This window comes from Perissodus microlepis, chromosome 18 (assembly GCF_051167445.1).
Source record: "Perissodus microlepis isolate ML-2025 ecotype Zambia chromosome 18, ASM5116744v1, whole genome shotgun sequence".
Taxonomy (NCBI): Eukaryota; Metazoa; Chordata; class Actinopteri; order Cichliformes; family Cichlidae; genus Perissodus; species Perissodus microlepis.
In genome coordinates, this window is record NC_140478.1 from 5278703 (window position 1) to 5305894 (window position 27192).

At 44.7% G+C, this 27192-nt stretch overlaps 1 protein-coding gene across 3 annotated transcripts in view; it reads left to right on the top strand.

Moving 5' to 3' along the window:
• Positions 1–26582, top strand: part of chd7 (chromodomain helicase DNA binding protein 7) — a 70468-nt gene extending 43886 nt beyond the window's left edge. For all 3 annotated transcript variants that reach the window (XM_084913637.1, XM_084913638.1, XM_084913639.1), the window contains exons 13-41: positions 291–534; positions 1483–1659; positions 1806–1949; positions 2032–2130; positions 2286–2460; positions 2546–2762; positions 3244–3439; positions 3578–3745; positions 3897–4076; positions 4166–4276; positions 5420–5631; positions 7496–7695; positions 7996–8155; positions 10678–10767; positions 12415–12518; positions 14117–14246; positions 14517–14632; positions 17283–17685; positions 17796–18004; positions 18096–19067; positions 19427–19593; positions 20565–20819; positions 20992–21162; positions 21537–21770; positions 21870–22085; positions 22235–22375; positions 22481–22585; positions 22667–22847; positions 22941–26582. In XM_084913637.1, coding sequence (XP_084769763.1) covers positions 291–534; positions 1483–1659; positions 1806–1949; positions 2032–2130; positions 2286–2460; positions 2546–2762; positions 3244–3439; positions 3578–3745; positions 3897–4076; positions 4166–4276; positions 5420–5631; positions 7496–7695; positions 7996–8155; positions 10678–10767; positions 12415–12518; positions 14117–14246; positions 14517–14632; positions 17283–17685; positions 17796–18004; positions 18096–19067; positions 19427–19593; positions 20565–20819; positions 20992–21162; positions 21537–21770; positions 21870–22085; positions 22235–22375; positions 22481–22585; positions 22667–22847; positions 22941–23998 — 6835 coding nt within the window. In that variant the 3' untranslated portion in view covers positions 23999–26582. The remainder of the gene's footprint in view (positions 1–290; positions 535–1482; positions 1660–1805; positions 1950–2031; positions 2131–2285; positions 2461–2545; positions 2763–3243; positions 3440–3577; positions 3746–3896; positions 4077–4165; positions 4277–5419; positions 5632–7495; positions 7696–7995; positions 8156–10677; positions 10768–12414; positions 12519–14116; positions 14247–14516; positions 14633–17282; positions 17686–17795; positions 18005–18095; positions 19068–19426; positions 19594–20564; positions 20820–20991; positions 21163–21536; positions 21771–21869; positions 22086–22234; positions 22376–22480; positions 22586–22666; positions 22848–22940) is intronic.
• The last annotated feature ends 610 nt before the right edge of the window (positions 26583–27192 follow it).

Here is a 27192-nt window from a genome sequence, read left to right on the forward strand (position 1 = left end):
ATAAGCAGATCTCCTTTAAACTTCTGTTGTGCTTTTATGTGCACCAATGTGAATAATTGTCATGGATATTTCTGAAACATTTGGTATCTATTGATGGAATTCAGTGAAATCCAACAGGAGAGCTAACTCCCAAATATTTTCCAGCTTTTTTTGTCATTAGAACACTGATTTGGAAAACGGATTTTCCAAAGGGGTGAAGCAATGTAATAAGCAAATTTAAGAAATTTCTGGTCAGTGTGCGCAAATACAGGTGATATAAAAGGCGTCTGTCTGCCTTTGTCCCCCCACAGACGTAACTGTATCTTGGCTGATGAGATGGGTCTGGGGAAGACCATCCAGTCAATTACATTCCTCTATGAGATTTACATGAAGGGCATTGAAGGGCCGTTTCTGGTCATCGCACCGCTCTCCACCATTCCCAACTGGGAGAGAGAGTTCAGAACCTGGACTGAGCTCAACGTGGTGGTCTACCATGGCAGTCAGGCCAGCCGGAAGACCATCCAGGCCTATGAGATGTACTACAGAGATGCACAGGTGAGAGGGAATTAAACATTTAAATATCAAATACCTTTTCCCCTTTAATACATTTGCCTTGTACTATGAAGCAAACCTATTCAAACATATTCGGGGTATCCTTCTGAGCTGGATAAATGTCCACACACAGCTAGTTATCTATTCAATAAGTTATCCCCGGGTTTCCTCTGGGTTTGACTTTAGGGGTGCAATTAACAGCATCATACCAGTAACAATTGTGGAGACGTGTACTAGTAGCAGAGTTGCTTATGTTTACCTTTAAATCTTTAAATCCTGCTTCATAGTATAGGCTTTAAAGTCAAATATTTCATTACGCATCTAACATATTTGTGACAGCTTGTATGAGGAAAAATGAGAAGGATCATAGAGGTGTAGATTAGGGAGGCAGAAACAGGATGCTGCTGTGTGAGAAGGTCTCTAGGTCTGAACACCACCTCAGCTAGCTGGGGATGGACAGCGCTCCTCTGCTGCATAAGCTCTTTTAGTCCTCTAGCTTTAAGCCGGAAACTGTAAGCTCTTTTTGTACAATGCTGCTAACAGCTTTTAGTGTAACCTGTGTCACAACAAGCCTGCGAAGCAGCATATTAGTGTGCTTGCCTAGCTTCTTGTTCATAATCCAGACTGGGGTAATCCTCAAGGTCGTGGGGAGCCTATCTGCTTTCTCACATGCACCAAATGCTTGGGACTTTTCCAGGCAGATCTTTACAGATTATGATAGCAAGAGGAGGTTTGGGGGCGTTTGACCTGGTTTGAATTAAAAGCTGCATAACAACTAGAAATACTCAAGAAACAACACCGAAACCAGATGCTCAGGTGAAGACATCAGAGCGTTAACGTCCAGACTTTTTCTGTTTCAAAGTCTGTCTTTGACTCGCGTTTGCAACAAATGGTGACTGTTTTGTTGACCTTCATGCTTTTCCTCTTTCTTTTTTTTAATCACTTCTCCAGGGTAAAATAATAAAGGGAGTGTATCGGTTCCATGCGGTGATAACAACTTTCGAGATGATTCTGGCTGACTGTCCAGAGCTGCGCAGCATCCCGTGGCGCTGTGTGGTGATAGATGAAGCCCACCGTCTCAAAAACCGAAATTGCAAACTACTGGAGGGACTCAAAATGATGGACATGGTGAGTGGCAGATGTATGTGGTTTTTATTTTCTTTGATTCACAGGACCAAAGGACAAATGTGATTTTCGTCAGTGGGTTAAAGCTCTGTCAACATTTCCTGCTTGCATTTTTAGAAACTCTAAATCTTTCTTCACCGTCTCTCTAGGAGCACAAAGTTCTGTTGACAGGAACTCCTCTCCAGAATACTGTGGAGGAGCTCTTCAGCTTACTGAACTTTCTGGAGCCGGAGAGATTCCCATCTGAACAAACGTTCATGACTGAATTTGGAGACCTTAAGACTGAAGAACAGGTAACGGGGATACTCTGCTGTAGGACGACTTTTCATGTTTGCTGAATTCTCACTGCAGTGACATGTCCTTTGTGTATATCAGGTTCAAAAACTGCAGGGCATTCTGAAGCCCATGATGCTCAGAAGACTGAAGGAGGATGTGGAAAAGAACCTGGCCCCGAAGGAGGAGACCATAATTGAGGTAGAACCCTTTTACCAGAACAGCAGTGATTCTGCAGTTGCCAAACAAAGCAAATATAATAAAAGGGGGGAAAAAACATTAAGCCCACTTCAGTCCTGGCAACACTGGAGTTTGGAATTAAAATGATTTGAATAAATGACTTTTTGTTTTGTTAGGTGGAGCTTACCAACATCCAGAAGAAATACTATCGGGCCATTCTGGAGAAGAACTTCTCTTTCCTGTCCAAAGGAGGGGCTGGAGGGGCTGGAGGCGGAGGAGCCAGTGTCCCCAACCTCCTCAACACCATGATGGAATTGAGGAAATGCTGCAACCACCCATACCTCATTAATGGTACATACTCAGCTCCCCTCCCCAAAATGAAAGAATGACTTTGTAATTCTCAATGTTTGTAACTGTAAACTTGTTTGTTGCACAGGAGCGGAAGAAAAAATCATTGAGGAGTTCAGGGACTCCCATAGTTGTGGGGCAGATATGCCAGACATGGCCCTCCAAGCCATGATTCAGGCTGCCGGAAAGCTGGTGCTCATTGACAAGCTGCTTCCCAAACTCAAAGCTGGCGGTCACCGAGTCCTGGTGTTCAGTCAGATGGTCCGCTGTCTGGACATCCTGGAGGACTACCTCATCCAGAAACGGTGAGAAGTTTGCAGAAGTTAAATATCAAGATTTTGTCAGCATGGTTGTATCCAATACTTGATTTACCCAAAAGTAACTCACTGAACTAATTGCGGATGCTCGTGTTAAACATGACTAAAGTGTCAGATGATAAGGTTCGACTGCTCTAAGCACTCGTGTCATGCAGATATCTCTAACTTAATGAACTCGAGTACAGACATCTCACTTTGACTCGTACTGGAATGCTCACATGTGCAGCGAAACGCAGACCGAGAAACAAAATGGAGCGTCACTTTTCAACATCAGCTTTCGGCGGAGCAGAACAAAGAGAGGATCTGCATTGCATCAGGTTTATTTTAGCCGAGATGAGCCATTAAAATATGGTCAGACTGGCATTGCAGGCCGCTTGAGACAACTTCTGCTTCTGCTACAAAACTTGTACTGCTGTGTGCAATTCCACTTTGACTGTAATTGTGACCGGTTGTCTTGCTCCGTGTCCAGATATCCATATGAACGTATAGATGGTAGAGTTCGTGGTAACCTGCGGCAGGCAGCCATCGACCGCTTCTCTAGACCAGACTCGGATCGTTTTGTCTTCCTGCTGTGCACGAGAGCTGGAGGACTCGGCATCAACTTGACTGCAGCAGATACCTGCATTATCTTTGACTCTGACTGGAATCCCCAGAATGACCTCCAGGTACCACCCCCACCCCCGATGTGTGCTCTGAAATAAATCTGCGCTGCATCTTCAATCATCTCCAAATGAATAGTGTCCTTGAGAATCAACAGAAAAAAGCAGAAATGTGTTTAAAACTCTAAATGCGTCTTCTTCCAGGCCCAGGCAAGGTGTCATCGTATCGGCCAGTCCAAGTCTGTCAAGATCTACCGCCTAATCACCAGGAACAGCTATGAGAGGGAGATGTTTGACAAGGCCAGCCTGAAGCTGGGACTTGACAAGGCTGTTCTCCAGAGCATGAGTGGACGAGAGAATGCCAACAGCGGGGTGAGACCTCACACCAGCGGATATATCCACACATAACAGCATCAGTCCACTTTAAAGTTCATCCTTCAGATTATCATATCCTTCTTCTTTGGGTTAAGCACCTGACCCTTTAGAAAGAGAGAGGAAATAATTATTTTCCTTCATTGTCCAGGTCCAGCAGTTGTCAAAGAAAGAAATTGAGGACCTGCTGAGAAAGGGAGCGTACGGAGCTCTTATGGACGAGGAAGACGAAGGCTCAAAATTTTGCGAGGAAGACATTGACCAGATCCTCCAGAGACGAACGCACACCATCACCATTGAGTCCGAGGGCAAGGGCTCCACTTTTGCTAAGGTGACAAAAAAAATTACTGTGAGGGCGGGGGGGGAGAGAGAATCTGTATATGAAAAATAAATCGCTAACAAGTGTTCCTCTGTCTGCAGGCTAGTTTTGTTGCGACAGGCAACCGAACAGACATTTCCCTGGAGGATCCAGACTTCTGGCAGAAATGGGCAAAGAAGGCTGAGCTAGACTTGGATGCCATCAATGGACGGGTACTACACACATGTGGCAAACACAAGTACCTGGCGTCTAACACACCACACAGGAACATGCAATGTAGCCATAAATCCAGAGAACCATCATACCGTGTATCTAAATACTTCACAAAGTTGAGGACACAAAGCTCTGGGCTGAGTTCTGTTATTTAAAGGGGGTTACAATAGTTAATGGTAGTTAAATAATGTGAGACGGCTTGAGAGTGAGACAGTCGGGACAGAAGGGAGGTACAGAGAGGGGGGAGAGAGATTAATATTGACAGTTGGGAATCTCCTCTCTTCCTTAATTACCCATGTTTCCCTGCTCGTGTGTGTGTGTGTGTGTGTGTGTGTGTGTGTGTGTGTTTGAGCGAGAGAGAGTAAGCTGCTTAGCTCCACTTAACAGAGCACAGATGCCTGGAGGGTACAGAGATATCACTTAGGCTCGTACTCACACATACACGCACAGAGACACAACCTCCGTCACATTCTTGCACACACACACACTGAGCACTCTGCTAACTGGCAGCTTTATATTCCTGCGTTCCTTCGCTCTCTATATCATTGGCCTTTTTTTTTTTTTTTTTTTATTATTACCCCCCCTTCCCCCTCGTGTGTGTTTCTCCCTCCTGACGACTTCTTCTCCGTGCTCCCTTACTGCCTCTCTTGTGGAGGACCCTCCACTGGAACACTTAATCCAGCTCTACGAGCATGAATACAGGCCTCTCCCCTGGGATTTCTTATTGTACCGTGTTAAAATGGAAATGACTGCAGCTCTGTGATAATTGTGGAACTAACTACTGCCCTGTTTGTGCATATTAATGGGATTGCAAGGGGGTGGGGGTGGTTCAAATTAATTGAACAAAAATGTAATTCATTAGACAACATAATTAATGCCAGTTTATGTTTGAGCTAGGCAGCAAATTTCTCAGTATCATGTATGAAACGTGGGGCCAAATATCCAATTATTCAGATTTGGTTCAGGGGGATGCCATGTATTCAGGAATTGGAGAAGTCGGAATATACACGAAATGTACAAATGGGGCCATTTTCATGGGAATAAAGCAGACAGTGCTCTTCATATTTCAGGCCACCTGTAACTGAACACAGGTTTTTAATAAAGTGACAAAAATTATTCAAACAAAACTCTTTTGTCTCCAGAACACGCTGGTTATCGACACACCCAGAGTGAGGAAGCAGACACGGCACTTCAGCAGCGTCAAAGAGGAAGAGATGCTGGAGTTCTCAGAGTTGGAGAGCGATGAAGATGAGCCCAGCAAACCCTCATCCAAACCACGGCGGCCCCAAGACAAAACGCAGGGCTACCCTCGATCAGAGTGCTTCAGAGTGGAGAAGAACCTGCTGGTCTATGGGTCTGTCACATCTTCATGTTTCTTGTTGACTAAATTCAATGGTAGCTGCTCTTTAGCGTTCTGTTAGCGCTCTTGCTACACTGCTTTCACATAAATATGTAGTGGACCTTGGCACTCCCCTTGATCTAAAGCAAACAGCTTTAGCTTTTGGGTCCAAGTTTTTAGCAGCAACTAGTAGATTGCATATCCCTCTCTCTGTGACAGGAAATTGTAAAAAAAAGAACAATAACCAGGTTATTGTGGAGTATTGCTGAAAATAAATGGCTGGATGTAGGCTGTGTCAGCATAAACTGAGGCATAACCACATCTTGCATAGGGAAGGGAATAAGGGCTGCTTGAGTATACACTGCTGTGCAAACTAACCTTATCTTACGTGTGCGGTATTAAACAAGGCATAAAGTACCACACATGTCAGCAACATTTTAAATATGATTTGATGATGGTAGCTGTGGTTCATGAGGCGGAGCAGGTTGTCTGGTAATGCACATGGAGTGGAGAAGACAGAAATCAGTGAAGTCAAGGCCATTGGATCTGCTAATCAGTGCCACAAACAACCATGCACATACCAAACATTCTTATTCTGCTGCACACAGTGTCCTGTGTTCACTCAACTTTAAATGACATTGCTTAGACCTCGACTGTATTCAACAACGGTCTGTAAAGTCACATATATGAGAGCAGAATACTACACAGTGAGACTGACATACTTACCATGGAGACTGATTATCTGGCAAGCCCATTTTCATGCCTGACTTGAATAGTCAGTGTGTGTGTGTGCGTGCATGCAATGAACAGTGGTGCTAGTGAGATGTCAGCGTTGTTATTGTTACAGTCTAGTCTCGTGGCCTGAGGCTGTAGGACACACAAACACACTGTCTGACTGGGCCAGTCGTCTCTGCTCGCCGCTCTGTTGTCTTTTCCCATCATCCGTCTCTCTCGCTCGTTGTCACCCACCATTTTCCCTCCTTTTTTAAAAGGCTTCAGATGTAGGCTGGTGCACATGGTTCATTGAATATTGGGAAGCAGCAGCAGTGGAAAAATTTTTTTCAGTTGAGAATAAGAGTCTGAGCATTCCTGGCCACCACATCAGCCATTAGGTTGGTTCCACTGTGGAAGTGGGGGGAGATACGCTGTGGTCCATGAAAACACTGTGATGTCTGCGTTACACTAGTTGGATGCCAGTAATGGTTAAGTAAGCAGAATGGTAGGAGGTACAGCATAACGGGAACCCAGCAGTCATTTGTGTGTGTTATGCTCAAATGGGAACCTTATAATTACTGCACTAAGCCCTGGGGGGCCAAAATTGAGGTCTCAATGGCTACAGGCTGCTTTTTGAGGGTTAAACCGTAGTGTTTGAATGAGGTTAGTGTAACACATTTGGGATGGTTAGGGTAAGGGGCTAGTGAAAATATGTCAACGAGTGCATCCGCAGGGATAGTGGCTGTGTGACTGACAGAAGCGTGTTGAGGACTTGTCTGTACGTTGAATTCATGATGGATCGTGCGAGCCACAGAATAGTGTAGCACTTAATTATGAACGGTTTGAGTTTTAGTAAAAAACAAATGAAATAAAATTAAAATTCAACAAATGAACGTATTTATTTGCACTTACATTTCTGACCAAATAAAAGTACCATTTTAAAAACGCTCAAATTTCAATCAGTATTTTTTCATCCCATTGTTGGTGGGAGGGGTTGGTCTCCCCCAGAATACCTGCTCCCACATCCAAGAAGTCAAGTTCATTTTCACAGAGCAATAGTGATGTCTGCAGTTAAACTAATGTTGGCCATTAAATATTGCATATAAAAGACTGGCATAGATACTGACAGAGTGGTGGCATTCATATTTCCCTTCAATGTCTCCAGTTGGGGTAGATGGAGCGACATTCTGGCTCACGGCCGCTTCAAGCGCCCGCTGAAGGAGAGCGATGTGGAAACGATCTGCAGAGCCCTCCTGGCCTACTGTCTGTTACATTACCGTGGAGATGAAAACATCAAAAGTTTCATCTGGGACCTGATCACTCCGAGCGAAGATGGGACCACAAGGACGCTTACCAACCACTCTGGTAACACACGCCTTGCTCTCAGCCCTGATTGCACTAAATATACACTGTAGGCAGTTTTAGGGCCTGCTCGGTGGTTACTCGGGAGCGCCCTGAGAATTCAGGGTCTGGGGAAGGAGAAGGAAAAAGAAGAGAGGCCAAGAACAACAAGTGGAAACATAAACAGACTGCAGTTGCAAAATGCTTTCATGTTTTCTGTATGAAACTGTGCTGACTTGTTAACAATGTATCATAAAAGTTGAGAGGTCTTCATTTGTAGAAGCCCCTGACTATTGCCTCACCATCTTCTGTCTTTCCCTTTAGGTCTCTCGACCCCTGTGCCCAGGGGCAGGAAGGGCAAAAAGGGGAAGCCCCAGGCCCCACCTCCACAGACACCGCGTGCTGATTGGCTGGCTAGCTGTAATCCTGACCACTTACTGCAAGAGGATAGCTACAAGAGACACCTGAAACATCATTGTAACAAGTAAGTCCATTTTTATGCTTGTCGCATGACAACTTTCCACATCATATCCTGTGTTATGATGTTGACAGACACAATCTTTGTGGCGCGTCGGCTAGTCATGCACCTCTTGATTTTTGTAAGTTGATGGCACATCAGGGCAGCTAGTGGCCAACTTATGTTGCCAGCAGCACGAAGGCATTGTTGTGGGTAATGTTCATTTAGATGGAAAGTAAGTGGATGGTACTGTGGCTTTAAAAACAAGATGAAGATGAAAAACAAACCTTTAACGGATGTAGCAGTCTCATGACTTCCCTGTCGCACACACACTGAGTCATTTGTGTGTGGTCAGCTCTCTCTCCTGTTGTCAGGGAGATATGCTTCCTTGGCCTCACGATTCAATTCCAAGGGTTTTGTTTTTTTTGTTTTTTTTGTCTACAAGTTTGTGTGTGCATGTGTGTTTTTCTGGCTGCATGCCAGGCCAGGTGCTAGGCAGGCAGACCTGTTGGAAGTGGGTGAAAGACACACATAAACACAGACACGCACACATACACACACTTGGGGGTGATTATGTGGTGCCATCTGCTAGGCTGGAGCACAGCGTTGTGTGGCTAATCAGACCTGGCACATTGATGGATGAGCACACACAGCCTGCCAACAAACACACACACTCTGCAACTTGTGATGCCATTGATGCACAAACACACAGACATGCTGCAGAATGAGTTGCAAATGACTGTCTTCATACACCAACCCCCCCCCACACACACACACACACACACACACACTCTCTTCGCTGCCTCTCCAAACTTTGCGTTAACTCCCCTTTCAGCATTCCTCAGTCCTTTCAATCCATCTCCTCTCTGCACCAACCAACCTAACCTGGCTGTCCTCCCCTTGTCTCCTGCTCCAAACATGAATGAACTGATTCTGATTCTTATATAGCGCTTTTCTACTCTCACGGAGTACTCAAAGCGCTCTATACAACATGCCTCATTCACCCAATCACACCCATTCTCACAAGCACTTTATCTACACTTAGTGCTTTCTAACGACATTCGTACACATTCATACTCCAATGGATGCATCGGAGAGCAAGTTGTGTTAGTATCTTGCCCAAGGATACTTGACATGCAGACTGGAGGAGCCAGGGATCGAACCACTGACCTTCCGATCAGTAGGTGACCTGCTCTACCTCCTGAGCTACAGCCACCCGTCGAGTTCACCTTTCCCCTTGGGTGGACCGCTCTCGCCTACACAGGGCCCAGGCTACAAATAAATATATATATAGATAGATAGATAGATAGATATCTCCTTACTGGCATTAAATCCTGGTGACAAATCTTGTGACAAATGTTTACAGTGAGCCAGATCTCCCAGATAGCAGCATTTCCAGTGTCAGGAGATCAAATCTGATTCAGTGTTTGGCTAAACTGATTCATGTTAAGGCGTTCAAAGCTAATTATCATACGGAACACGTTTCATTCTTTTCCAGAGATGACCATAATTATTTTGTCCTTAGTGGTAGAAAATGCATAGGAACTATATTTTATATTGAAATATTTGAATTGTATTTTCAAAAGAGAGAATATTGTAACGCAAAATGTGAACCATACTAAATATCTTAAAAGATCCTTTATTTAATACCAGTTAACTACAGAAGATGATTCAGTTTAATTTCTTGATCTCATATGACATTGTCTTGTTCTTGTTTGTCACGTATTTATTGCTTCTTTTCTAGGGTTTACATTATTTTTGTATCTGAAGCCTCATGGTCAGGAAAAACAAGCAATTTGAAAATGTCATGGGAAACTGAGGCATTGTGCTGACATTTAATATGGTTGTTAATGGCTATTTAAAGTTTTGAAAATAAATCACTATCAGGCCAACTGAGTGTTGAGGTGATGGCTTTTTACTAGAAAATAGCACACAACAAAATGTATCTTCATCCATGCTCGGTTGGTGATGCACTTTTGGTGCACGCTGTCTTGGCTGCAGTGCTGTCTGTGCATTTAAATCCTCATTTTAAAGCTTTGTAGGCACATTGTCAATGCTGCCATGTATGTATTTGCTTAATGAAACCTCGCTAGCCACCATTTGGCAGATGTGCCATTCTATAATGATCCTTCACTTCACAGACCATCCAAAAATCTGCTGCCGTTTTAACTTGTTTAAAGAGTTTTTTGTTTTTTAAGTACTTAGCATCTCATCTTTTGATAAACAAGCTTTTGTTGCCTCTCCACCTCTGATTAATGCCTGGATCCTATGTTTGCTTTCAGAGCTTGGGTTCACAGTGTCATTCACATCATATCATTGCATTGGGAGACTAGGAATATTGGTTGTTTATAACAGTCACTGGTGCCTCTGTTTGTTTTCCTTTAAAACTGAAGAAGCATTTGGATCCAGAAATCCCATCAAACACTTGAATAATGGAAAAAGCAATTAATAGAGGGTTTGAAAATGTTGCCTCATTACGAGTTTTTTTTTTTTCTTCCCACCAGTACGTCACAAAGCCTCATTGCTTACTCTGTCCTCCTCGTCCTCAGGGTCCTGCTGAGAGTGAGAATGCTGTATTATCTGCGACAGGAAGTCATAGGTGACCAGGCTGAGCGCATCCTGGAAGGTGCAGACTCCAGGTCAGTAGACTTTCTCAGTGCTATTTTCTAATTCTTCACTTTATTGGACAATATCTTTACACACTACAGAAGACTGATTTGCACGCACAAATCTTTGTTTTGTGTCTTTTGTTGCTCTCACGAGCCCGTTCTAAACTATTTTGGCATTGTAAATAGTCTCTCAAAAGTTCAGGGATCTTGAGCCTGGTCCGTGATCAAATTTAATTAAAATGCTGTAATTGACATAAAAGACACACCCAAGGCCCTCTGCCTTTGTGAAATCTTGGTTTTCCTGCATTTTCTCATGAGGATGTTGGATGCGAGTCAAAGGAAATAAACACAATAAATACCCTGTGCATGAGAGTATTATTCCTAGAAGAACTTTGAGAGGAATGGAGAGGCTTCAAGTATTGGATGCATTATGAAAGTGAGATGAGAGGCGGATATTTATATGAACTTGTGATGAATTATTACTCAAGTATATTTCAGGCTGTTCTAGTGGCCTCTTTGGCAGGGTTCTTTCTATTCTGACAGACACAACACTCAGTTACTTTATCAGGGGACCGGTCCTTTTATCACACTTTGACCCATTTAGAAGTTTTTTGACAAGCTGTTGCCTATTATGATTTGGCACAAGGCCTCATGGTGCAGAGGTGTGGATGTGAAGGTTAGATATGCTGCTCACCTCAGCAGTCAGCTTCATCTTACTCTGACAGCTCCTTCATGGCTTCCTCCTTTCTTTTCTGTCATACTACCCTTTCCTTGCCATCTGTCCATCCCTGCCTTTTTGTGAAGTGCACTTTAGTCTCTCATCAGCTCCCATCCCCCTTCCATCACCCTGCCACCCAGATGTGAATGCATTTATAATGTGGAACACATGCACTCCATGTTGATCTCTCTCACCCCCTCTTCTCTGTCCCTCCCCCTTCAGTGGCTACTGTGACTACCGTGTGTGTGTGTGTTTGTGTGTATCAGCGCGTGCCAGACGTGAGCATACGGGGTGCCATCGTGCCAACATATGCCAGGGGGATTTAGCATGCCAGTCTTGGTGTGTGTGTGTGTGTGTTTTGCCAAGGCTGGGAATGCTGCTGTTTGCAGAGATAAGGGACCGTTTCCCCAGGTTTTTTTTTTTTTTTTTTTTTTTTATCCTCCTGTCATGCTCTGTCTTTCTGCTCCATTGTGTATTGTACCCTTTTCTCTCTGTAACTAGCTGGAAACGCCATTTTCTTTCCATAATGGATGCCTTTTATTTATTTTTTGTTTTGGCGCTACAACATAGAAGAGCTAAGAGTAATTGAAAGTATTCAGCTTATTTACAGGCATGGACAAACCAGATGTCTCAGTCTGGTTGGGGGGGGGGGGAAATGGATTTAACCCAGCCCGCCCCCCTCGCATGGTCTTAGGCTGAGTTTAGGTACCATGATGGTAGCATCAGTATGTTGTTGTTCAGTTGTATCAGGGTATCTTAGTTGAGTAAAATGAACCTACATACAGCTTTACTGTGTTTTAATGCCTGCTTACAGCTGATCGAGCTTCAATGGCCTATCGTCTCAACCTCTCTGCCTTTTTCTCATGCTCTGTTTAAAATTGAAATAAAGATTAATTCAGTACCAGATCAAACTAAGCCTGCAGAGTTTATTCAGTTGACATTGTTTATCTCTGCCACAGTGTTTTGGACATCTGGATCCCCCAGCCGTTTCATGCTGAGGTGCCGGCTGACTGGTGGGACAGTGAAGCTGACAAATCCCTGCTCATCGGCGTCTTCAAACACGGTAGCTTTTTTCACGTTGCCTATACACACAGATCCACACCCTCCAACATGGCAGCCATGAGACTCACAGATAACATGTCAGCACCTACAGACAAACTCCTGCTGCATTCCAGGCACAGTGAGCATCACAGAAGCACACATGCACGCACACAAACAAACACTACTGTCGAAAGTATTCGTCCCTCCCACTTCTGCTGCCACCAGTTGACTGGTGTTGCTATAGTGATAGCTGTACGCAGCTGGCCGGCTTGGTGTGCTGTTGGGAGTGTGATTGATGGCTACTTTCGCTACTGACTGTGTGTGTGCGCGCGCGCGTCTGCATGCTCTGTCTTAGTCTAGTTTGAGAGTTTCAATAAGAAAACCTCAGTTAACTGTGGAACTGGTTGTTTAGTGCATCATTAATTGACCAGTGGGCCAACTTTAGGTGCGGACTGCGTGTGTGAGTGTAAGAGACCGACGGGGAAGAGTTAAGCGTGTGTGCACGTTGTGGATAGAGACCCTCATTCATATTAATTTGGCATAATTCTCATAACTTTTCCATCATTGCCACCTTCTATGATTCAATTAGGACACTCACACACTCACACACAGGAATACAAAAGGGCTCACCCGTAGTTAATCATAATCCTCATTCACTCAGGAGGGCCTTCGGGGGTGGATATAAAACACACACATGTTTGTATGCAGACACAGATTGTGCCACACAAGACAATGTTACACATATGCACAGAAAGAGTGATAGCCTATAAAGACCCCAATGATTAGGTTTGGCTGCGGGCACAGGGGTGTGTGTGTGTGACAGAGATTGGGAACAATGTGTGACATCTCTCCTAATTGAAATGTGTTGGAAAGAGAGAAGGAATAAGGGATAAGTGAAGAGGTGGTGCGGTTGTTACTGCAAGCCTCCTCTTCATGCGCCTCCCTCCCTCCCACCCTCCACCCCACTCTTCTGTATTTTCCTCTCATTCCTTCCATTTTTCTCACCCGTCTTTCTCTCTCCTTCCTGATGTGTCTCAGTAGGATCTGCACATTCTAATCTGTTCTGCCTGAACGCTCCTAACGGACAAACACGCACAGTTTCTCACACTCACTAGCTCACTTTCACAGACTCCATGACACACACACACACTCTTCTCTCCTTTTCCTTTCCATCCCTCCTTGCTCCCTCGCTCCCCCCCCCCGTTTCCCCCTCTGACACAAATGAGCACCTGCAGGCTCACTTGGATAAGCACACACACACACACACACACAGGCAGAACATGGGCAAGTGTACGCACTCAGAAACGTGCACACACAGACACACAGACTGTCTTGTCAGCAGCTGGCTCCTGGGGTCTGCCCTTCTGCTGCTGTTTTTGTCTATTCCTTCATTTAATATGAAGTGTGTGTGTGGGGGGCATTCTGCCTGTTTAGTATTGAGCTAGAAAGCACAACTTCTCTCTCACCCACCCTTGTAGGAGTTTGCCCGTAGCTGGGTGTGTCTTGAAGGGAAAACCTTTCAGTTATTCTTTTCTAGTTTTGACTATTCTAATCTCTCCCACACCTGCAGGCGTAGATTTCTGGTGTCTGTGTTTCTCATGCCTTTCTCTTCCTCTTCAGGCTATGAGAAGTACAACTCAATGCGTGCTGACCCCGCCCTGTGTTTCTTGGAGCGAGTGGGCATGCCAGACGCCAAAGCCATTGCTGCTGAGCAGAGGGGCTCTGACATGATGGCAGATGGTGCTGAGGGGTAAGAAAGCAGGCTTCACTGACCAGCAGCTCTTTACTCTCCTGTCCTTGTAGTATTGTCTGTTTTAGTCCCCATCTTTGTGTTTGATTAGTCACATTGTAATGCCCTTTGAAGTTTGTCCCATTTCCCACTCTGTTGTAACACTTAAGCTTCTTCAAGTGGTGCTCAGAACTCCTGCACGGCCTGAAATGATCTGATTTTAAAGTAACAAAGGAATGAATCCGTCTTCCAGAAGGTGAATTTCTAAGTTTTCCCTGTGACTTTCAACAGTGAGGATGAGGATCCCGAATACAAGCCGCTGCGGATGCCCTTTAAAGACGACATGGATGACTTCACCAACTCTCCACTTGATGACAAAGATGAGGGTGTAGAGGGAGAGAATGAAGGTAAACTCCATACAGACAAAGAGGGGAAGGGGTGAAAGGTGGCTTTAATGCACCTACTGATTAATTTAGTAGGTTCCAATCAGTTTATCGCAGGGGTGATTCTAGGATCAAAGCGTTGGGGGTGCTGAGCACCCAGAGAGCTGCCCATCCAGGCAAGGTAAACTTTACTCGTCACAATGAGACTTCTTCCCCATCTCTGTCAGTCCCTGCATCCTTAAATGTCTCCAGTTGTCCCGAGTTCCCTCTGACTGTCTCCTTGGTGCATTTAAACCCCTGTTCCTCCCTGTCCTCATCGTCTGTTGTCTTCATCTCCATTATCAGTCATCATAATTTTACCATCTCTGTGCAAGTCTGCAAATTTCTTTATTAAATCATAAGATTCTTAAATTCATCAAGTCTCTCTGTGCCTGGGTCCTCGTCACAAAACATGACATCACTGTTTTGTACATTTTAACACAATTTAATCCCCACATTTGTGAAAGAAAAGCAAAACACTTTTTTGAAAAGTGAAAACAAAACCATCAAATCTGATAAAGGTTATTTAAATGGTGCTAAAGACTACTACAGCAAAAGAAAAATGGATTGGAATTTTAAAAACAAAAATACATGTCCTAACCTTAATTACTGCGGGAGAATAATGAATGATGCTCACAGTGAGTAAAAAGTAAACTGAGTGCATTTTTTGGACAGAGATTCACTTTTAAAGTGTATGTATAATATAATACAGATACATAAAAAATACACTCCAAAAATAGAAGAGTCCTTGAAATGTACAAAATATTATTAAAATATTAGAAAAATGGAGACACCTTGGCCTTTGGTACAATGTATACAATGTATGAAAAGATCTTTACTGCAGATTACTGAAGGTTACTATGGCTCTGCAGATTTTTTCTTTTCTTTTAACCTATGTCGCCTCACCTTGAGGTTGGCAAATCTGTCTATCACATTTTGGTGGTCAAGTCTCTCAAGCATCTCTTTCTCAACTGACATCACAGCCAGGTGCTGGAGTCTGCTTTGACCCATGGTCCTTCTCAGCCAGGTATGGAGCTGACTTAAGACACTAAAAGACCTCTCACAGCTACAGCTGCTAACTGGGTTTGTTAGGGCAACCCGAATAACAGTTTTTTAGTGTGGGGAAGATCTGATTATCCAGAAGATTGTACAATGTTAACATATCTGGAATGGCACCAGCCTCACTCTTGAGCTTCAAAAAGTTTTTGCCAACCGTGACTTCCTCTGACTGAAGTTCAATATGGTAATGCAGTGCCAGGGCTGACAACCCAGTTTGTTTTGCAGATTCTGTATAGCAGCTTTAATATAGGGAGAACACAACTTCCAGATTGTACGAGTAAAATTAGTTGTTTGTTTGTTTTTTTTCTTTGCCAGTTTAACAGTTCCTGTTTTGCCTGTTAGTACTCCCTGTCTGTTTTCTTACCTGGTTCTTCCTGATCCTGTACTTTGTCCTCATGTTCCCCTCTTTCCTCTCTCCCTCTTTGGACTGACAATCATACAAAAATAGATTGTATTCAATTAGATTAAAAAAACAAATACTACATTTCAAACAGGACAGTGGTAACAACAGCAGGCTACGGACAACGTTAAGTTTTAGATTTTAAATAGGCTTTATACATTTCAATAGGAGCAACAGGACGGTCAAATGTCGCTGATTTTTACTACAGAGCAGGACGGATTGTAGGGTAGCAAACATAGTCGGGAAACACGTTTTCAACACAGCAGGTTACCTGGTGTAATGTTTTTCAGCTAAAAAGAAACATGGTCTGACTCCTACCTAACTATATAAAGAGTAACTGAAGGTTAAATGCAGCTAATATGTTCTGTTTTAAGCCAGGCACTTCCACCTCCGCTCCGCTGCGTCTCAGCTGAAGCACCCCCAAAAATGGGCTAAAATCGCCCCTGGTTTATCGTAAGATCAGTTGACTTAAACCCTGTGGATCGTTTAATGCCGTTAATCTTCTTCCTCTTACCTTTTCACACATAAAAGCAGGTTGAAAAACCTAAAAAATGCTTCTTTTTTTCTAATGAATTAATGTCCAGAAAGATCGGAGACGAGCAAAAAATGTTACTGTCCAAAAGTAGTTTTTGACAAAGTGCTGACTGACTGAAACCATTTGTCATGTGGGTTAATTACAAAAAATGAATTTTCAAATGAAGCCGTATTTTATTGGAATAATCTATATTATTGTAGGGTTTTCACCTTACAGTCTAAAGTGCCTCGAGGGAACTGTTGGTGCTATTTAAATAAAACTGAACTGACTTGAATTCTCATGTGTCTTATGAGCGTTGAAGCACCACCTCAATTCATCCTCTGTGTTTAACTCCCCCTCATTTAACTCTACTTCATTCTGATTTGCTGCCTCTCCGGAGTAAAACGTTGCTGATATCACAGATCCAAAAGTAGAAAAGAAACCGAGTGCATAGCAGACTGAAGCCTGAGCTTTTGGCTCACAGGGATTACTTGTACAAACTTTAACCATGTTCATTGAGACAGAATATTTATGACTGCAAAAAAAAGCTGCAAAAAAGCACAGTGAGCTGCCATTACTGACTATTTATGGTACGCTTTGCCAGAAGCAGCACAGTATAGAACAACTATTCAGACGCTGAGATCATTTCTTCTCTCCGGTAGCAAAATCAGATGAAAACAATCAGAGGGCTCCTGCTTCCAATGAGCGCCTCTACTGGCCAGCAGCCTCAGCTCTGACAGCTCGTCTGCGCCGCCTCATCACCGCCTACCAGCGCTCCAACCGGAGAGAGCAGCTTCGCCAGGAGGCACTCAACCGACCTGATGGCCGGCGACGAAGACGCAGGGAGTTCCTGCCTTCAGTTGGTATGGTTACTGAAACGGGAGGAGCAGCACCTTACATCCAAGATGGCGCAGGGATGTTCATGGCAGAAGGAAGCCCATATTTGGCTAAAGGAAGTGCTTATTTTGTCAAAGGTGGACAGTTTATGCCAGAGGCATCTCCAGTGTTGAACGCCAGCTCCCTGGTGTCTGAGGGAGCAATGTACTACAAGGAAAGAAGACAGAGGTAGTGTTTCATTTATTAGCAAGTTATTATTTATTGAATGCTTCTATGTTTAAAGAGACAGTGACTCCCTAACAACAGCCCCAGTAATTTTCTTTACATTTCTTTTTCAGATGGACGCGTCGTGAAGAGGCCGACTTCTATCGCGTTGTTTCAACCTTTGGAGTCGTTTTTGATACCAAACGTCAGAAATTTGATTGGACGCAGTTCAGAGCCTTTGCTCGACTGGACAAGAAAACAGACGAGAGTTTGGAGAAGTACTACTATTCATTCATCGCCATGTGTAAACGGGTCTGCAGAATGCAAGTCAAGACTGAAACAGGTAAGGTGGACTTGTGGACACGTTTCTTGAGATTGTTTAAACTTGAGTGATGTTTATTTTCCTAATTCTTGTTTGCCTTATTTGTCGTCAGAACTTCCAGACCCGACTCTGATCATTGACCCCATAACAGAGGAGCGTGCCTCTCGGACCCTCTACCGCATCGAGCTTCTCCGCCGCATCCGAGAGCAGGTCCTCTCTCACCCTCTGCTTTCTGAACGCCTCAAGCTCTGTCAGCCTTCCCCAGACCTTCCAGAATGGTGGGAGTGTGGTCGCCACGACCGGGACCTCCTCCTGGGTGCTTCGAAGCATGGTGTGAGCCGCACAGATTATCACATCTTGAACGACCCAACCTTGGCCTTCCTGGAGGCCCACCAACGCTTTACCAGCCAGCGAGGAGCCAGCGTTAGCATAGGAGCCTCATTAGAGATCACCAAAGCTGGGATGGGAGGGACAGAAAGTACCTCTGCTCCGCTCCTAACCCCTGCGGAACTGGCAAGTGCCACAGCTGCTGCCAAAATTGCTGTCAATACAACAAAAGAGGAGGAGGTGGAAGAGAAGGCTGTAAAGATGGAGGACGAGAAAGTAGAAATGGAGGAAGGAGATGCCAACAACATTCCGTTTGCTAAAACTGAAACTCCCGATGAACAGAAGGAACATGAGGGAGAGATCAGAGAAGATAAAGATGAGACCGCTGCATCACAAAGTAAGGAGATCAAGAAAGAAGAGGAGGTCCAGCCACAGGCAGAAAACGAAGAGCAAGAAGTGCACAAAGAAGAGCAAAGTGGTGAAGAAGAGAAGCTAACCAATGACCAGGACAAAGACCTGACAGAAGAGAAAAACGGCACACTCGGTGACCAGAAGGACACACTCGCTGAACTCCAACACTCCTCTCCTAAAGCGCAACCAGCTCAAAAGACTGCAGAGGAGGAAGATGGAGAAGAAAAGGAGAACCCAGAGTCTCCTAAATCTCCAAAGTCTGCTGACACAGAGAAAAGCCCAGAGGAGGAAGAGGAGGAGAGGCTAGATGAAGATGACAAATCAGAGAAGTCTTCTCAGGCTGAAGGTATGAATGAAGGCCGAGTTAGTGATCTGAGCAGGGATAATGTTGAACCATTAGTTCTTCGCCTCATCTCTGATAAAACAAATCTAACTGTAGCTTGCACAAATTTCTCTCATTTCACTTTTGTGTGTTATGACCCTTTTGCTACTGACTTTATTTGCCCTGGTTGTCAGTCACTGTTATTGCTGGGCCTACACTCGGTCACAGGCTCATTAAAACCCTGACGAGTCATGAGGGGAAACACCAGAAATAGGCCCGAGTTCCAGGGGCGAGAGGAAAAAATGAGTTTAGCTCCCTCGATAACAATTCAGAATGTCTTTTTAATTAAGGCTTGTAGCATGACTTTCCTTCTCTCGACACAGTGAGTGCTGCGTCAGAGCAGAAGAACTTTGACGAGGAGAGCATCGCATCTCTGAGCACCTCGGCCCGGGATGAAACCAGAGACGGCTTCTGCCCCGACGACCTGCCGGAAACCTCTGCATTGCAGGCTTTACAGGACCGAGCCTTTGGCTTCTCATTCTGGCCTAAGGTGAGTCTCAAATACTAGCCAGCGGATACAAACAACGGAGGTTGGAATTACATTACAATATAGTAATTTCTCACATGTTAAAGTGAACAGATTATCCGACTGCAGCAGCTTTTCCTGATTCACATTTTACGATCCAGTTTAACTTTCTGCTCCAAGTTTTTAAAGCAGACCCTTTTCTGATTGGCCACCTCTTGGCATATTAGGCATATCTATACCCATGACGTCACATACCCAGTCTCCTTTAATTTCAGGAATTTAGATTTCTAAAGCAGTAATTCTGTCAGCACATGAATCACATCATGCACACAACACAGTAGCTCTGCTTTTTTTCTTTGCTTGGCTTGGCTGTTCCTATGCAGTCACAGTACTTAAACTCAACCCTTTGTATAAACATTCCACATTAAGTCTGAACTGTTAAGATTTGTCAAATTTTTTTTAATGTGCCCCCTCTTTTTTTTCTTTTTCTATTTATATATATATATATTACTTTTTTTCCCCCCATCATTAATCTTTCCATAATGAACTGAACTGTCCTCCAACTGAAACTGGACCTTGTAAAAACCTACAACTTAAAGTTTGAGGAATTCTTTCTGCTATGTACTGATAGTTTTTAGGCCAAGAAATAATCAGAACCAGCCCTACATTAACTGCTTACCAGAAGGAGGATTATGCCTTTTGATCTACTGCAAGGCTTTTAATATGAAACATCTGTGCGGGAAGTGTTTACTTGACAGTAGCTCAGCAGCAATTGTAAAAACAGCGAGTGATTGGAAAGAATTACAGAAGAGAGAGTTTTCTGTTAGATTGATTTTTCCCCAAAATGTGCTGAAATATACTTTAGAAAACTGAAACATAGTCTGATTCTCAAGCAAAACCGTGGTTCTGAGAGATTTACAGTACGCAGGAAACGAAGCTGACAAAGGAACTGACAGAATGATCCATCACCTCACTCGGTTCTCTCTTCCACTCAGGATCGAGTGATGATCAACAGGATGGATAACATCTGCGAGGCCGTGCTGAAGGGCAAGTGGCCTGTCAACAGACGCCACGTATTCGACTTCCCTGGCAACCTCCTGCCAGGGCACGGCTCCTCAGCAACAACAGCGGCTGCAGCCATGGCGACCGAGAGCCCGCTCCAGAGGCGGAGCCTGGCTGAGCTGACAATGGCCGGCATCCATACGCCATTTAGTGGGAGTGAAGATAAAACACTATCACCTCAGGTTCATGTGAGTGTTTGCACACATGTACACTAAACAAGTTCAACAAATGACGTTACCATTAATAGTATTCTCAGTTTACCATCATCATGTTTTTGGAAATGACGACACTGTGCCAAGCTCACATGTGAAATGCAGTTTTGGAACAGAAAGAGGACTGAGTGCTGACCTATTATTGCAGGAGGAGACTCTGAGCCTGACGGTGCCTCGACAGAGAAGGAGGAGGAGGAAAAAGATTGAGATTGAGGCAGAGAGGGCAGCCAAGAGACGTAACCTGATGGAAATGGTGGCACAGCTGAGAGAGAGCCATGCTGCTGCCGAGTCCCAGAGCCAGGCTATAGACCTCACCAAGGTGCTCACTAACACGTTCAGTCTAGTTACTAGCTCTTAACGATTGAGTCTTACTATTGTTAAACTAAATCACTTCAGTTTTGGCAGGCTACACAGTTGAGCTCAGTCAGCAGTCTTAGCACATCAGCTTGTCTCAGTTCCAGCCTACATCAGCTGATGAAGTCAGCAGCATTTCCTCTAATGTGTATGATGTTACACGCCTGCTGTATTTGGCCTCTTTTAGCTTTTGTGTGCTACTACAGAGCCATAAAGATTACTTCAGAAGGAATGCCAGTCCTATTTTAACTGAAGTGGTCCTGACAGAATTACAGATTTTGTACTAATGTTTAAAGTGTAAAAGTTGATGCATTACAACTGATCTGATCTGATCTTCAGGGTATGCCCCATCACCACAAGGCCTCTCCCTCACTGACCAGCTTCTCCAGTGCCCTGGTGACAAACTCCTCCCTCAAGGCGCAGATGGATTTGCTTCAGCAAGGCCCAGCGACTGGACACCGAGCCAACGGTTCGCTGGAGGCTGACCTGCCTGTCATTAGGAGGAGGCGTGGCCGCAGGAAAAATGTGGAGGGTTTGGAGCTGCTGTTCATGGGCAACAGACGAACAGAAGGGGTATGTAGGAGGGCAAATGTGGTCATTTGTGTCATGCACACAGATGTGATCCTTGTACAGATTGTCAAGGTAATCTTTCCCTCTGCATCATCTTTTCAGGATCATGCAGACGGGCCAAAGGTCTCAGGTGTGGAGGGGCTTCAGGATGCTTCACGTGTCCACAAACCCCGCAATGTCTCTGAGCAGAGCCCCAGTGCAAGATCTCTCGCCTCAGGCAATCTGGAGGAAGAAGAGACGGCGGTTTCCAACAAAGAGCTCGGCGAATGGCTGAGGCAGCACCCGACGTACACCATGGATATGCCTGGTTTCACACCAGTAAGTCCTCTTGTTTTTTCTGCATTTTTATTTGATAATTACTGTGGATTGTTAAAGCTCAAGCGAGATTATCACTTTGATGGATGTTGTGCTGCGACTTGTGGACGCGTTTCTTAAATGTGCCCTGTGTTGTTTTCTTTGTGCTACAGAAGAATGAGGACTTGCTGCTGTCTCAGTTCTCTAAGCCTAAGCAGAAGCGCCATCGTTGTCGAAACCCCAACAAGATAGACATCAACACCCTGACGGGGGATGAGAGAGTGCCTGTGGTCAACAGAAGGAATGGACGCAAGGTAAGCTAACACTGCCGCACTATCACTGCCTCTCCAAGATCGTCTCTTTGTTTCAGAAAAATGACATTTTCAACACCAACCTCACTTCATTTTCCTGTTTTCTAGATGGGCGGAGCCATGGCTCCTCCAATGAAAGAGCTTCCCAGGTGGTTGCTGGAGAACCCAGAGTTTTCGATTGCTCCTGATTGGACAGATATTGTCAAACAGTCGGTGAGTAACGAAGGCACAACCTACACTTGGTGATAATGTAGTTAACTGAAGATTTACTTTAAAAAATCCCTGTCTACACAGGGTTTCCTCCCTGAAGCGATGTTTGACCGCCTTCTGACCGGCCCTGTAGTCAGAGAGGAGGGCGTCCGCCGTCGGGGGCGTCGCCCGAAATCTGAGATCGCTAAGGCAGCTGCTGCTGCGCAGGCAGCTGCTGCAGCTCAGGCTGCACAGGCTTCACTGGCCACGGCTGCTTCATCGGCAGGTACGAACCAACCAACCGTCTGGCATGTGGATAAGGCAGGAGTGTGTCTCAGTAGACTGTGTTTGAACCCTCACTTACTGTATGTGTCTGCAGGAGGCATCAACCCTTTGCTGTTGAACAGTCTGTTTGGAGGGATGGACCTGTCTTCTCTCCAGAGCCTTCAGTCTCTCCAGTTGGCTGCAGGTCTGATGGCCTTCCCTCCTCCCACAGACCCCAAACAGGCCGCTGCCAATGCCGCCGCCGCTTCCATGCTGCCTCTCATGCTGCCCGGCATGGGAGGCCTTCCCAACATGGCCACCGCCCTACCCAACATGTTCAGCCTCGGCGGGCTCTTTGGCGGTAACCTGGCAACAGCCACAGCCGCTGCCCCAGCTGCACCCAACTCCACAGCCACCACCACAGCAGGCAAAACGAACGGAACAGCCGAAGGAGAGGGAGGAGACTGTGGCGAAACGGCAACAACAAAGAGGAAGAGGGAGGGAGAGGAGAGAGACGAAGCAGAAAACCGCAATGAGGCGGGAGAGGACGAGGAGGCAGCTGAGGGAAACGATGAAGGAGTGAAGAAGGCAAAGAGGAAGAAGATGGAGAAAGAGGATGGGGCAGAGAAAACTGAGGCATCCCTCAGCGAAGACGCCGTGGCGCCTCAGATCCCAGCTGCCGATTCGTCAGCAGAGGCAACCATCAACGGTGACGCTGCCACCCTGCTGGCTGCGGCTGGCATGTCTGCTAACACCCTGGCATTCAACCCCTTTCTTCTCTCCACCATGGCCCCTGGTCTCCTCTACCCATCTATGTTCCTACCTCCAGGCCTTGGAGGGCTCAGCCTACCGGGCTTCCCCACCGCCTCCAACCTTGCTGAACTACAGAGTGCAATGGCTGGAGCGCTGGGGGGCAGTGCTGGGACTCCAAATGCCCTAAGAGACCAAGAGAAGGAGGACAAGAAGGCAGATCTGAGAGCAGCAGAAGAGGAGGAAGAAGAGGAAGAGGATGAAGAGGGAGGAGGAGAGAGTGACTTAGCTGAGGAGAAGGAGGGGGAGATGAGAAGTGAGGCTGATTATTCAGCTTTAGAGGATGGAGGGATGGGCGAGGAGGAGGAAGAGGCGGCGGCAGAGGAAGCAGCAGCATCTTCACAGAAGGACAAGAGTGACTGAACTAAAATACAAAACTGACTGGCCTTGGACATTTCTTCACCTCCTCCACCCACCACGTTTACACGCCTCCACCAGAAATATCCAAACTATTATAAATTCTTTTTTTTTCTTTGCATTGTTGTTGATGATTTACTTTCACTTTGTTGTTTTTTTGGCCAGTTATATTTCCTATGTGTCAGAGAGAACGAGGTTTGTGCGTGTTAAGTTAAATCTTTCTGATCGATAGTGTAGTCAGGGAAAATCCTCAAAGCCGCTCGCCGAGTGCTCGGCTGCTCTTCAAAGACTGTTTCTTTTTGTCTGGTTGGCCTGTGTGCGCACACTGTGAACGGTGCACCCACGCTTCCCTCCCACAATCCCTCAAACAAGACTTCACAAGGGTTCCAGTAGTACTACTATTATTATTATTGTTATTATTATTATTATTATTATTATTGCTGCTTTCAGCTCTCAAATGTTTTTTTTCTTTGCCTCCTCCTTTTTTCCTTTGTTTTTTCGTCTGGACTGTTTTGTTGTTGTCGGCAGCATCTCATCAAAACGAGAAGCATCCGCTGCCAACACTTTTTCCAGCGTTTAAGGGGTGTACTGCGAAGTTGGAGGAGCCTAAAGCCAGAAACTACACTGTTTTAGGAAGTCTGACACAGAATATTCACTCGGTGAGATTCTTTTAATTATTTTGCATTGGTGTCAAAACCTTAATGCAGACTTTATCATCATGTTTAAATTGATTGGTTTGAGGTTTATCATCTCTAATGTGTAGCCATCACCTGAGTGGTAGAATAACTACTTAACTGACTGTACATTAAGACGGATCACATTTTTGATCACTCACACAGCCTTAAGCAGAAAGGGTCATGGAAGAGTTGAACCGTCTAATTCAGGGTTTGAGGTTGCTTTGCAGTGCACCCCCGTGAGCTCAAAAGAAAAGGAAAACAGCATTACAGCTAACCCGACTGTCTGTCTGACAAAGCTGCTGCAAAAGGAATTGTGGGTAATGGAGTTGAGCTGTTCTTACTCAGAACAGATTTTAAGTTCTCACATATCAGACCAGGTAGATGTGGAGGAGGAAACAAAACCAGACTGGCCTAAAGGAAGAAGAAGGAAAAAAGAAAAAAACTCAGTCTCACACACTGACTTCCACAACACACACATCCAACACATACTTGATCATTAGCTGCACACGCTCTTTCAGGTGTCCACCACTACACACTCACACACACACACTAACCCCTTTCTCTGTCATGTGACTGTTTCTGGGAGGACTGTTTCTCTTTAAGTGTACGTGTGTGTGCTTGTGTGCACACTGAACCAATACTGTTAAACCCAGTCCCACACTGAATACCAGTCTCCGGTCTTTCCATTGCCACATCTCAAAACCTTCCTCCCGCTTCAAGGCGCCTGGTTTTGGCTCAGGGGGTGACGAGCGGGCTGGGTCTGACACCAATCAGGTTTTCTGATTGGTCCACTTCGAGCTGCTTAATCCAGGCGTCCTCATTTGGGAGGCTTCTGTAAATGGATTTTGGAGAAGTGGTCTACAACGGGATGCGATGCTTCAGGTTTATTCTTTAAAGGGGGGCAGCATGTTATAAATGCTTTGTTTTTGTTCTCTTCACCTCCTCCCAGTAGTTCCAGACCAAGTGCTGCTCCCTGGCGACCTTCACTTTAAAGACTGTTGCTTTAGTCACACACTGACACCAGGCCTGGCCAACGCAGGACTGAGACACATTTTTCAGCAGAGTTGGAAAATTGCATTTTCTATATGAAGTTCAACTCTTCTCACTGAGTATGTTTGAAATACTTGAAAAAGCGCAAGCGGTGCTTGATTTTCCGTTCCCCCCCCTGAGGCCAGTTCAAGTGTCTGATATGAATCAAGTGCTGCGAGTGGTTCAAATATTTGAGAGTACATTCAAAGACACACACACTGTGGCCAGGTCTTGTTTTTTTTGTTTTTGTTTTTTTTGTTTTTTTAACATTTGCTCTCACAGCCAGCCCAGCAGATGCAGAGAGAGGGAAGTGGGTTAGAGGTGAGGGGAACACCTTCCCCATCAAAGATCCCCGTTCTCCTCTCTAACGCTGAGACAGCAATAACCAAGGCAGCTTTTGAATGTTCCAGCATCACTCTCCCAACACACACACACACACACACAAACACACACACACACACACACACACACTATAAATAACCACAAGTGTCGTATGAATAGAAAAACAAAACTAAAACTGTAAATGATGACAAATAAGTACTGCAATCAATTTTGTCTCACGCTGTTCCTGTTGATGCACTGGTGTTAAAGAGTTAAAATAATCAGGTACCTTTATTACTTAGCTACTTTTCTTGAAAAAAAGGACTTTTTGTTACTTTTAGCCAGCAAGCTGAAGAGCATTACCTCAATTCTTATCTAGCCTTGAAGTTTACAGACATACCATGTAAATGTTTTTTCCTCTTTTTTTTTGGTGTGTGTCTTTTGTTTTTTTTTTTTGTTTGTTTTTTTTTGTTTTCTTTTGTTTTTTGAGACATCATGTATGATGAATTGTAGCTATGATGCTTTTAATAAAAGTGAATCATGATATTCGCCTAGGAAACCAATCCTCAGCCTGTGTCTCATCATTTGCCTCCCTGCACTTGAATAAATGTTCAGGTTTTTTTTGGGGGGGGGGTTTGTCTTTTATAAGAGCTTGTGTGAAGAAACTAATCTCTGGGAGTCATTAGAGGAAGTTTTGTTTGTTTTTCCTTTACAAATGTTAAAAGCTATAGTGTTGACCTTTGAGTAAAATTAAAGTTGGTACCAAAAAAGGGCCTCACTTATAAAAAGTTAGACATGTTTTTATTTTTTGAGAACTTAAATGAAAACTGAAGGGACCAAAATATAAGATTAAAGTTTGTGGGGTTTCTTGTTTTTTTTTAAATGGGACTCTTGTGAACACGGCACCAGACTGAGGACCTGTCCAGGGTGTGCCTGGCCCGACAGCTGGTGTAGGCTCCAGTCCAGTGACCACGAATTGGTTAAATGTAAGAAGATGTGAAAGCCACTATAGTAGACTCACAGAAAATTAGCCCTTTAATAAAAGTCCTGATTTCTAGCACATAAAGTTGAATCTAAAGTAGAATTCCCTTTGCAAAACTGGTTGATGCTACTGAGATCATCATCCATCCAGCTGCAGACTTTGGCCTTTTTTGTCAAACTAAGGCCCGGTGA